Consider the following 11,174-nt stretch of genomic DNA (forward strand, 5'->3'; position numbering starts at 1 on the left):
TTTAAGTTTTAATGTCCTTACATACAAATTTTTTAAAAAAGTAAAAAAAGAATCAATACAAAATATTTACCACCGAGGCAGAAAATATATAAAAGAGGAAGGGAAGAAAATCAAGCATTTTTGCAATTTTAGGGTGGTTTTACACAAAGGAAAATTCAAAACTGATTTCTGAAATATAACAAAAACGTGCATCATACTAACATGAAGATGTTTTAACAGTGATTGTGTTGTCTTAACAAGCACCTGGTTTATCAGTTCTATTTCACATGTGAAATAAAATGGACTTTATAGTAAATAGATATTTTTAATTTCAATTGACAATTTTTTACTATAAGGAAAATGTACAGAATTTGTGTGTAAATCCATGTACTATGTTTACTCAAATACAGAAAATACTTTGCTGCAAACTTTTAAATATAATAAAATGCATTTAATAGCAATCTTTTGTGATATCATTATTATTTATGAACATAACATTCCAATTATGGAAATTCAGTTGTGGATCAAAATGACCATAAAAACAGTAACCCAAAGAACCTTATAAACATGTCAACAGCCATCATTTATCCTAGATGGCTCATACCAATGTAAAAAACATATAAAATGTAGAATAATTCTGAACATATGGTTTACTTTGTTGCATTGTTCCTACATATTATTTGTGTTAAAATCCAGAAAATTTATTATGAAGATAATATTGGGGTTTGTTTATTAAACTAAAGTACAGGTTAAAGCCATTCTTTCTTGTGATGGACATATACCAACAGTGATTAAAAAATAAACATTTATTTACAAAATATTGATGCATACATATTACACAAGTCAGTTATATCAAAGTGGTTTTTAAACAATATCTGTAGCAACCAACTATTTGCATTGGTTTACCATAGTGCAAACGGTAATGTTGCAAAGGCAGGTTAAAATGTGGGATTGCAGTTTGCATGTTGGATTTCTCTGCTGCCTTCTGTTTTTCTATGTCTAGAAAACTATTCCTTTTCATTTAAAAAATATCTGTTTCTTGAGAATGTTGAATAGTGTACCTGAGGATAGGGCAAATTCATTATTAAGCCTAAATTCCTTCACTTATATAACTATCTTGCTATTTACTCAGCCTGCTTACGTAGCACCATTGCCATTGATTACTAACATACTAATGAGAAAAAGGAATGGAAACACGCTAAATACACTATGCCATCCCTAATTTCAGGGTTTGTCCATTTATGTGGAATTTCATCTGATACATTTCACAAGTCTGCACTATATATTCAAGTGTTTAAGGATGATTCTGGTGGTATTGTGTAGTGGTATATATGTTACCGGTATATATGTTCCTGTAAATATGATATTAAGTGAAGCTGTGAAGAAAGGAACCTAAAAGCCTGCTCCTTCTGTCCTCAGGTGAGAAGGAGCTTGCTTTTGATTACCAATGTGTACTGAAACCTGCATATAAATTTGCATCCAAATGACTGAATATTGATTCCCTCATAATGCAAGAACTTTGTGGATTAAATCCGGTGATTTTGATTGTAGCTTTTCTCTTTTACTGGCTCACAAGCAGCCATCAGGTACATTGTCCTTTAGTTCACATTCTGTAACTGCTGCTGGTAGCACGCAGGAGGTCGGCAATGCCTTGTGTACTTCACAGTTTGAGAGACTGGTGAGGGGCTGTAACTTTTTCTGGTTTTTCCTTTTTTCCTTTTTTTTTTTTTTTTTTTTTTTAATTTTTTTTTACTTTTTCTTTTGGTAGCTTCCACAATGCGTGAAGCAGTGGATCTGGCGAGGATCTCAGGAGCACCCACAGCGATCCACAACCATGGCTGGTATCTTGCCGTAGATGATTTGTTCTTTGCCGTTGAAGTACAGCATGTTGATGGGGGACATCTTGGTGGGCGTGCAGCAAGGGCCTGCCGAGCCCCTGGGGTTGGCTTGGTGCACCAGGTGGGTGTGGGGGTACTTTTGTAAAAACACAAATTCACATTCTCCAGAGCAGTAGTTGGCTTTGTATCGTTTAGGAGCGATAATCCAATCCCAGCCGAAAGCCTCGAAATCCACCGTCAGCGGGTAGCGGCAACACCGGGATTCTGTCGAGTGCTCATCGCAGTCGAGACCGAAATCTCTGCGGGACCGTTTTGGTGTGTCTGTAACTCTGACCTCTAAAAATGGGTTCTGTGAGAAGAGGAGAAGCAATTGGAATCGTTTCTGAGGTAAGCCCAAGTTCACTAAAAACATGCAAACAATATTTCAGATGTAGATGTATCAAATTGATATTCTGAAATGTTTGCAAACAAAATTTGACCTGCAATTCTGTTATAGTTCTCTGCATTTCCCTGCTGTTTCTCTATGCAGAGCTTTAATGCCTGAGTATTTGTCCCTGAAATCACCACTGTCTCAGTGCTAACGTTCTTTTACTGCTGTAACAACATTTCAAAAATTTGGAGGATGCTGGATTTTTACTTTTGATGTGGATTTTTTTACTTTGTTTTAAACTCCATAATAAGAGCTTTTGTGAGTCCTTCTGATATTCCCTTCCTGAAAATCATATTGAATTCAGGCTTTCTGGATATCAAGGAAGGTTTTTGTCCAGACCAAGGAGGACAAAAGTTGCTCCTCTATTGCTGCCATACTTGAATGACTCTATGACTGAATGAATTTGGAGGGGCAGCTAAATATTTTTACTCTTGGAAGAGTCCTGTAGCCAGGAATGTACTTTTGGCAGATCCCTGAGCCACATGCCTCCTACGGAAGGTGTGTTTCCACAGTCACCAAGTGGGACTAGAAGGAAATTGCAACCCCCACAATTGCGACTTCAGTTCCCAAAGCTGCTGCCTTCCACACAATGATTTCTACCCCTTGAGTTGGTTTGGCACTGATGGGGCCAGCCCATGGAGATCATTCCTCAGGAATAACAGCTAACTTTGTTACACAGGTTTCCCTCTCAAGCTGTTTCCCTGCAAGCTGTGGAGCTGCTGGAAGGGCCCTTTCCAAAGGTAAATTATATGGGGAGGTGTTTGGTGAGAGGAGCACACCTGTACTGGGGGCTGCTGGAGAGGAGCTGGGGAAAGAGACATTTCCTATCCCATTATCAGCTGTGCCTCTAGCCTTGCTCTGCCACTGAAATGTTTATTTATAAATGATGATAGCCATGGGTTATCTGTATGTATCATCATCTGTATGGATGGAGGTGGTGAGGACATTCCTGATCATGATATCCAGCTGGCCTGTTTCAAATACAGGAGATCCACATTTATGTTGGATGTACAATTAAGATATCTCAGAGTTTTTCTTTTAAACACTTATTATATTATACTGCTGTGAAGTTAAATGTTGCATAAATATAGTTGGACACCATGGTCTTCTCCAACCTAAATTTTTCTGTTTCTATGATCAACAGATGCATCTACTACATAGAAGTAAAAGTAGAATAATATTCTTCATGCTTTATGCAAAAGAAGGTATCACTTGGTTGTGATAAGTATAGAAATTTGTATAGGTTGTAAATGAGTAGTGATTACAGAAACAAATAGCAATGGAAATGCTGTAGTTTCACTTCACATTTATTTCAGGTGTACTTGTAGGTACATTTCAGATTTAATTTGTTCATGTCTTCTTATAAAAACAAACCAGTTACTTTGTGCACTTTCTTATCATCATGACTCAATAATTGTATCAAGCAGAATTTCTCTATTCAGATGCTTCTAATTGGTAGAATGATACACTCTACCAAATACTGAAAGGTGAAGAACTTAATATTATGAAGAAGATCTGTTCTCACCTTCATAAAGAGATAGTATTTTTTGTTAATAGAAAATATATGCATAGAGAGTGTGTAGGAACTGCCTTGCCTCTCAGCAATATTGGAGGCACTTTCCTAACCAGTGAAAGACTCTAAAGACTTTTCTTTATGTGAAATAGCTGCTCATCAAGCAGTATTTGCTCTCAAAATTGGAAACAATGTTACTTTGATAGCATCATCTATCAGTAATTGCCAAAACCTTTTCTAGTTAATGCTTTGCAATGTCTCTGAAATACTGCAATTTCTCTCAATTTTTTAGATAAGGAAACGGAGGCAGAGGAAAGCTATTGATTTTTTTGCATAATCAGAGAGCAAAGAATGAAAGAATTGGATACACAGAACTTTTATCTTCCATTCCCTAAACAATGCATCCATTTTATCTTTAAAACAGAGCTTAAATGCTTTTCAATTAAATGGGATTTTTCTAAATAGACTTACCAATCCATCTTCCCCCGGTCCTGGGAAAGTTACAGCAAGATTCCGTCCGTTCTCATCAAAAGCTTTTATTTCGATGCCTAAATTGGATTCAGGCTGTTTGAGCCAATTTTGCAACACTGTCTTCACATCAATACTCTGCCAAATACCGGTGCCTGGGTTCATGTCAAGTTTCAAAGATCGAATTCCAGTATATCTTGTGCCATCTTTCATGGGCTTAATAAGTCTCAGGATCTGCACAAACACCGTTGTAGGTTTTTGGACTTGCCTCAAGTATATCCACAATTGTGCCTTTACTACTTTGTTATATTGTATTTTAGAGCTAAACTTAAAGAAGCAACATTTTGGTTTTCCCTCCATTTGTACAAGAAAATCAGCTATAAATGAATGGAAAGAACAGATTACTGAACAGGGAACAAGAAAAAATGCGTATATAAACCTGACTATTTTTTTCAGACTGTATAAAACTATTACAATATCTAATAAAGAGTACCAGTAACAAAGTGTATTTAAGTTAATTCATTTTCTATGGTTTACAGTCTACAGCAACTTCAGTGGATGTCAACAAAAATACTCTATCACCTACTACCAATTCACTTCTGCTGGTCACCTCCTGAGGACCTTCATAAAGCATGCAGAATAGCAACTTTGCATAAGCTGACTCAACACGTGTGTGGTGATCCAGCTATTTCTAATTTACTCCAAAGCCTCAGCCTGCTGCAGACCATACAGCCCTGGGCAAACTGCACAAACACTTGCATTTCTTTTCTCAGTGGGAAGAAAATAATTGAGGGGATTAATATAAGGATCATTTTGTTTTCATTTGAATATTATTAGAGGAAAGTCACGTGCTGTGCTGCGTTCCTCCTTCCTGTAGCCTACGATGCAGCTGTCATACCTAGTCATGGCAAGATCTTTCCATGCCAGGATAAAATGGGTAGTACTAATCCTAAATGGTACAGGACTTTAACGTTCATAAATCTCATCACTTAAGATACCTGTCTCTTTAGTGCATTTAAAATAGCTCAAGGGCTTTTTATAAGTAGGAAATGAACTCAGAGCAGTGAAATACAATGACTTTTCTTCAGTCACTGTAAACGTGTAGCAGTTTGATTAAAAATAGTTATAAACCCTTGAACATAAAAGTCTGGAATGAAAATGCAGGCAGACCTCATCTTTGTTATAAGGCTGTAGTAAAAGAATGGTATTAAGTGCCCCTCTTAGTAATTATTAAGTTAAAACATTTCACAGATTTTTTTTTTTTTAATCTGTGGGTTCATTTTTAGCTGGTGAGAGCAGCAGATATTATTCTAGTCTGCATATCATAATGATATCTGTAACTGCTAACATGCCTTATATGTCCTGTCATATTTTTCCTTTTTGACGACATATTCATAAGTGTTATTTAAAAAAACAGCTGCCATAGCCGAATAACTTTATCTGATGAAGAACATAAGATACTACAGTATTAGCTGTGCAAAAGATACTTGATAGGAGGCATAGCAGATGTTTAGCACTCAGAAGATAACTCAGAATCTGCTCATTCAGTAAATGCCTTCATTCTTCCTTGGCACGATTACATGAGCTGATTGCTGTAGCACGGACACTTTTGCATTTAATCTGTTACACACATATTTGCTTTAAATATATAGTTTTAACTCCGAGGTGGGTGGTGCTAGTTTATGGGATCAGCAAAGAGGCAAGAATTTAACTCTCTGCTTGCACTTGCTGTAGCATGTTGCAGTTAGGTAGGTGTAGTGCTCTAAGCTGCATTTCTGTTGATTTCTCTCCCTTCTAAAAATACTGGCCACTGAAACTTCGCTCACAAAAATTTAGTTCTCTCGTTATCTGCACTTGTACTTTATATTTGTGAGAGGAAATGCCCCGAGTGCTGCAGATAACGAAGTTGACTGAACTGCAGATCTCCCTTTGCTTTCTACGGCAATGGGCAAATCCTAAGTGCTACAGGGCACACACATTATAAGGAGCTGAAAACCGAACGGTAAAACAAAGGATCGCCACACAGTCATCTGAACCTGGCTCAAATTCTTTAGAAATAACGCTCTCCTCCCTCCCTCCAGCAGACTTCAGCCAGCAGCCTGTTGGGAGAGCCTGAGGAGGAGTTGTGTGGCTCTACAGCAGGGAGACAACTCTCTCAGAGGGGCAGTGGGAGGCGAAAGAAGCAGGGTTACTTACACTCTGTAGGCATTGTGATAATCGTTTCGGTGGTGGCATGATAGTCATCATCTTCCAAAGAGCCATCGCTACTGTCATCTCTCTGCACATCGTACTGATCAATCAGTTCCTGCAGTGGAGGAGCCTTGGGTAAAAGTTGCTTAATAACATCCCTGCTAATGTTAGGAGCTTGTTCCAGACGCAGTTTGCTGAGGATTTGAATTTTTATGGCTTCTATTCTGGAAGATTTTGTATTCTGTCTCCACGTACAAGCATTGCACAGTCCGTCCTTTTCAGCGTTCTCTGTGGGCTGACTACTGTCATCAAGAGCCACCGGATCAACAGCAATCAGCATGAACAGGTAAATAGAAGCATAGAGCACTAGCTTTTGCATGATCTCACATTCAGTGCAGCACTTTTGTCTTCCTTTTTTTTCCCCCTCCCCCTTTCCCTTTCAGTACTAAACAGATCCGTGAAAGCAAATGCAATCTGAGAGACAGCTTGCCACACTGGTGTACCTTATATATTCCAAGGGGGCTTTTTATACTCCAACTTTGATTAGGCTCATGTCGTCAAACTCGACGATTGGTTGCTGTCCCAACAATGAATCTGGCTGTCAGAGGGTAAAGCCCTGTCGATCACAAGTCACTAGACAGCGTTTAGTTACAGCCAAGGGTGAACTGATTTATCTGGATACTTCGCAGAGGATATGCCTTCACATTCTGAAAGGATATATTTCCAAGTATTGTGGGCAGCAGTACTGAAAGACAGCACTGTCATTCTTAAATATTATACTAACTGTGTACTTGTACTATGAATCAAGAGTAGCCTTGCTCTAAACTTGCTTTAGGCTTCTACCAATCTTTCTAAGTTGAAAGTTTGTTCTATTTACAAGAAAATCCTGAGGTTACTTTTAGCAGGCAGCAAAATTATATTTCAGAAATGGATTGCAGTGAGTACTAATTTATGTAGTTCAACAACTGAGATATATTCAGCAGTTCCTATTTCAGAAAACCTTACTAGGACACTTTCCAGGACACTAGCTAAAGCAGTATTGGAGGTTTTGTGCATATCTGACACTATGCAAATGTCTGTCTTATTTGTTTACCCCTTTAGCATATATCAAAATCCACAGAACAAATCCTTTACTGAATTAACAGTCAGTAATGAAAAATTATTCTGTCCCCTCTTCATGCTGTGACCAGAATTCTGGGCAGTAAATTAAGTATCTTTAGTAGCAAAGGTATTTTTAAGGAATATCTTTAGCTATTCACTCTAATATTACATGGGAATAGTTTGACTTGTTGTTTTCATTATTAGTGAAAGCATTAAAAGGCTTAAAATATTTTAATCTCTACTGGTTATTTATCTTCTTTTTCCATGTAACCTTTTATTTCTCTTCAAAATGTTTCTGTATTATGTCAACTTAAGTGATATCTCTGTGATTTATTACTTTCTACTCAAATACTTAGAAATTCTCTTATGTCCTGCTTAGATGTTGAAAAATACAGTTTTAATATGCTTTCTGCATAAGAGACCTATATCTCTGTGTGATTGCATATGTTATGGCTTAAAAATCTTACATTTGATGTTAAAATCAAATGTAGCTCACATTTGATGAGCTGTTAGCAATAATTATGGAACTCACACTTAGTGAGGGGGGGGTGAGGGGGTTACTGCTCAACACAGGCTGCATGTCCCAGCCAACAGAAACCCTGGAATTGGTATGTATTGTATATATTTGAATATTTGGAATCTGTGTATTTCAGCAAAGGGAAATCCCGGAATTTCATGCAATATGCAAAAGTTTGCCTAAGTTAGGACTGAATTTTCAGTTTCTCACAGAGTTTCTTTTCCTATTCTGAGTACTCCTAAAAATATGTCAGACAACGGGTTTTGCATGTGTTCATATAGGAAAAATGTTGGTGTAAGTAAAGATGTGGACAGAACTCTTGAAAAAATTTTTTTCTGCCTGGTCATTCATACTCTTTTTTTATCACCTCTCCAGGGCATGCAAATTCACTGTATACCACAGAACTGAGCCTAATATTCAGCTCATAACCAATGCCATAAATCACAAATATTCAATTAAAATTGGTCGTCCTGCCCTGATGTAAAGCTGATGCAAGTGATCTGTGTATCATGTTCACACAGGCCAGGCACATAGCTTTAGGGTGAGACTCTGATATTCTGATTTTAACCAAAACTCATGTTTCAAGCAAGCAGTTTGCTGCCTTAGCTCCTGAGCATTTGGTTTTTACACAGAGACAAGGCAGCTACTTTCAGCATGTGGTAACACAAATGGGCCATGGTTCACTGGAACAAGAAACTGCCTGCCATACCTATAACATCTTTAAAACAGACTCTTACTGCATTTCAAGTGATGGAAATGTGGTTTTGTGGAAGATGCATAGGATGATTTACACTAACAATCTTTCTGAAAAGTGCTGAAATGGGAGGGATTTAAGTTGGGGTCTGTTTACTATTTCTACAGTTAATGTCATAATGAAATTATTTTTAATTATTTCTGTATTTTAAACTAAATTTAACCATATGGCTATAGAAGGGAAGCTACTCCAAGTGGAAAGTTTGACAGGTACCAGGTTTCACACCAGAAACAGTTTAACATAATGATCCATCAATAATGATGGAAATAATGATGCAGTCATTGATATGAAAGTAATTCAATGTACTGGCGGACCATGGTTAAAAAATCATGGCTAAAAACCTTTCTTACCCTTCTCATGAGGGAGAGGGGCAAGAGAGGTGCTGAGCAAAGCAGTGCCTCAGCACTGTGACCCTCTTGGGCTGTGCTCTGCAGCCACACCGGGACCTTGCCTGCTCTGGCTGGCCAGCATGAACATGCAGAGCTTCGAGGTTCTTTTCCCAATCTTAAGAGTCCATTAATCTACAAGCAAGAGTGCCTTTGCTCCTTTCTGTGCAGCATTTAGTTATGGCTGCAGGGCCAAGGCCCTCTCCTGTAAGCCCAAATCCTCAGGGAACTCAGAGCAAGGGCTCAGGTGACACATGGTGGCAAACAGACCCTGCTGAGCACCGCTGTTTAGGAGGCAGCAATAGCAGCTGGAGTGGTGGCACAGGGACTGGGGGTGACTAAAGCACCTCAGAATTCCCCAGCAGCTGCATAACAGAGAGCAGTATTTCCATCTCGCTCATAAAATGCATTTCATATTTACTATGAATAACTGTAAGCTGTTAGTAAAATATTTTTCACCTTTTCTGGTTGCTGGCTTATTCTTTTTTTTTTCTGAAATTTTGAGAATTTAGGAAAGAGCACAAAGAGTTGCACTTGATCAGGAGCTATTGGAGGATCTTATTTATTTGATGATAATAATAATAGAATATGTGATTTATCTTTCTGTCTGACTGGAATTGTAGTGGTTTTGGAAAAACTGCAATGACTGCAAGTGATGAAAAGGGATGACTACAGAAGTAGGTGATAGAAAAGGAAAAAAAAAAAAAGTGATGAAGAGACCAGGTAAAAGTTGCTCTAAAATTAATTAGGCAAAAAAATATTTCTAAAAAACCTCAACAACAAAACCCTAAGACATTTCACTAGCAAAACTAAAGAAGAGTTAAAAATGAAATGCACATCTTACTGAACTTTATGGCATTTTAATATTATCTTTGGGATTTGTATCATTCTACCCGTTGTGCCTGCCAATAGTGAATAGTATTCCCAATCCTGACTATGCGAAGATCATGGCTCAGGCCCCCAAAATCAAGCACTGCAAGAATGTTCCTTTCTAAAGGAAAAAAGGCATACATCTGTCTACCTGGCAACTTCTCCTCTACTTTCCCCATTCCACCATGAGCTTTTGGAAAACCTTAAAAAAAAAAAATTGAAAAAAAAAAGTGTAAAAAAGGGAAAAGAAACCAAACCCACCCCTACAAATTTGATAAAGAGGTTTCAAAGACATGCTGTAACTGCAAGTTATGTGGAAAAACAGTGACTGTGCAGAGGAAAAGGAGATTACTAATGGCCTCCCTGAGGAGAAGGCGAGCAGAGCCCAAGCATTACCCATCCTTTTTGGCAGGCTCTCCATAGGCAGGGAGCTCGTGCTCCCCCGGCAGCGTTCAGCACGCCGCTCGCCCGCCCGAGCATCCGCAGCCTGTCACCCCTGCCCGGCCAGCAGCGCCCAGGGACGGCCAGCTGAGAGTCTGCTTGTTTTGGGGGAGGACCAAACGGACATGGAAGGCAACCAGGACATTTCTGAGAAAAGGGAGAGTTACAGGAGGATGAAGGAGCTGCTTTCCTGGCAGCGGAGGAAAGGGACATGGGTTATAACCCTGCCAGTAACTGGACGACTTCATCCTGCTATGGGCTACATTTTCAAACACTTCCTTACAGCCTGCAGGACCAGAAATTCACTTTTATTTATTCCGTTGTTCAAGTTAAATGAAATAGTTCTCATCATTGATTCACCTCAGAAGGCAGAACTGGAAGAAACAAAGCAGGTGTTACAAAATGCACTGTTAATCTGTGATTGCTATTTACGTTGATGTCAAGTCCTACCTCTGAACCAGTTGGCTTCTCTCCCTGATTTGCTTATAAGGAAGAGATAACATTCCTCCTGAGCTGCTGAGGAAGGTACTCATTGAGTATGCTTTTCTCTCCCTTTTGTCAGCACAAAGCCTAAATTCAAGAATAGCAAAATTAAATAGATAGGAAACTCCATTTTAAATCTTATTGGACTCATCTCTCTCTTTGCTGCTAGAAGCTGGAAATAATGTTTGTGCAGTTATTTTGTTT

The 11,174-nt window shown here is 38.5% G+C and overlaps 1 protein-coding gene and 1 long non-coding RNA gene across 3 annotated transcripts in view; one reads left to right on the forward strand and one right to left on the reverse strand.

Annotated features, from left to right (window-relative positions):
* LOC135450035 (uncharacterized) overlaps window positions 1-4,346 on the forward strand; it is a 33,712-nt gene extending 29,366 nt beyond the window's left edge. For both annotated transcript variants that reach the window (XR_010440928.1, XR_010440929.1), the window contains 4 exons: window positions 1,748-1,820; window positions 2,013-2,204; window positions 2,927-2,987; window positions 4,053-4,346. This is a non-coding gene — a long non-coding RNA (uncharacterized LOC135450035). The remainder of the gene's footprint in view (window positions 1-1,747; window positions 1,821-2,012; window positions 2,205-2,926; window positions 2,988-4,052) is intronic.
* Window positions 932-6,872, reverse strand: MSTN (myostatin). The gene is made up of 3 exons (XM_064717642.1): window positions 6,425-6,872; window positions 4,232-4,605; window positions 932-2,166 (listed from the first exon to the last, which is right to left on the reverse strand). The coding sequence occupies exons 1-3, from the start codon at window positions 6,795-6,797 to the stop codon at window positions 1,786-1,788; spliced, it is 1,128 nt and encodes a 375-aa protein (XP_064573712.1). The 5' UTR covers window positions 6,798-6,872; the 3' UTR covers window positions 932-1,785.
* Window positions 6,873-11,174: the final 4,302 nt, after the last annotated feature.

This window comes from Zonotrichia leucophrys, chromosome 7 (assembly GCF_028769735.1).
Source record: "Zonotrichia leucophrys gambelii isolate GWCS_2022_RI chromosome 7, RI_Zleu_2.0, whole genome shotgun sequence".
Taxonomy (NCBI): Eukaryota; Metazoa; Chordata; class Aves; order Passeriformes; family Passerellidae; genus Zonotrichia; species Zonotrichia leucophrys.

Bases quoted from the DNA above. Each gene is read 5' to 3' on its own strand.
- MSTN (XM_064717642.1), bottom strand. From the start codon at position 6,797: ATGCAAAAGCTAGTGCTCTATGCTTCTATTTACCTGTTCATGCTGATT. The intron at 4,606-6,424 runs GTAAGTAACCCT...ATTCATTTATAG, and splicing joins TATCACAATGCCTACAGAGT to CTGATTTTCTTGTACAAATG. The intron at 2,167-4,231 runs GTAAGTCTATTT...CTCTTCTCACAG, and splicing joins GACCGGGGGAAGATGGATTG to AACCCATTTTTAGAGGTCAG.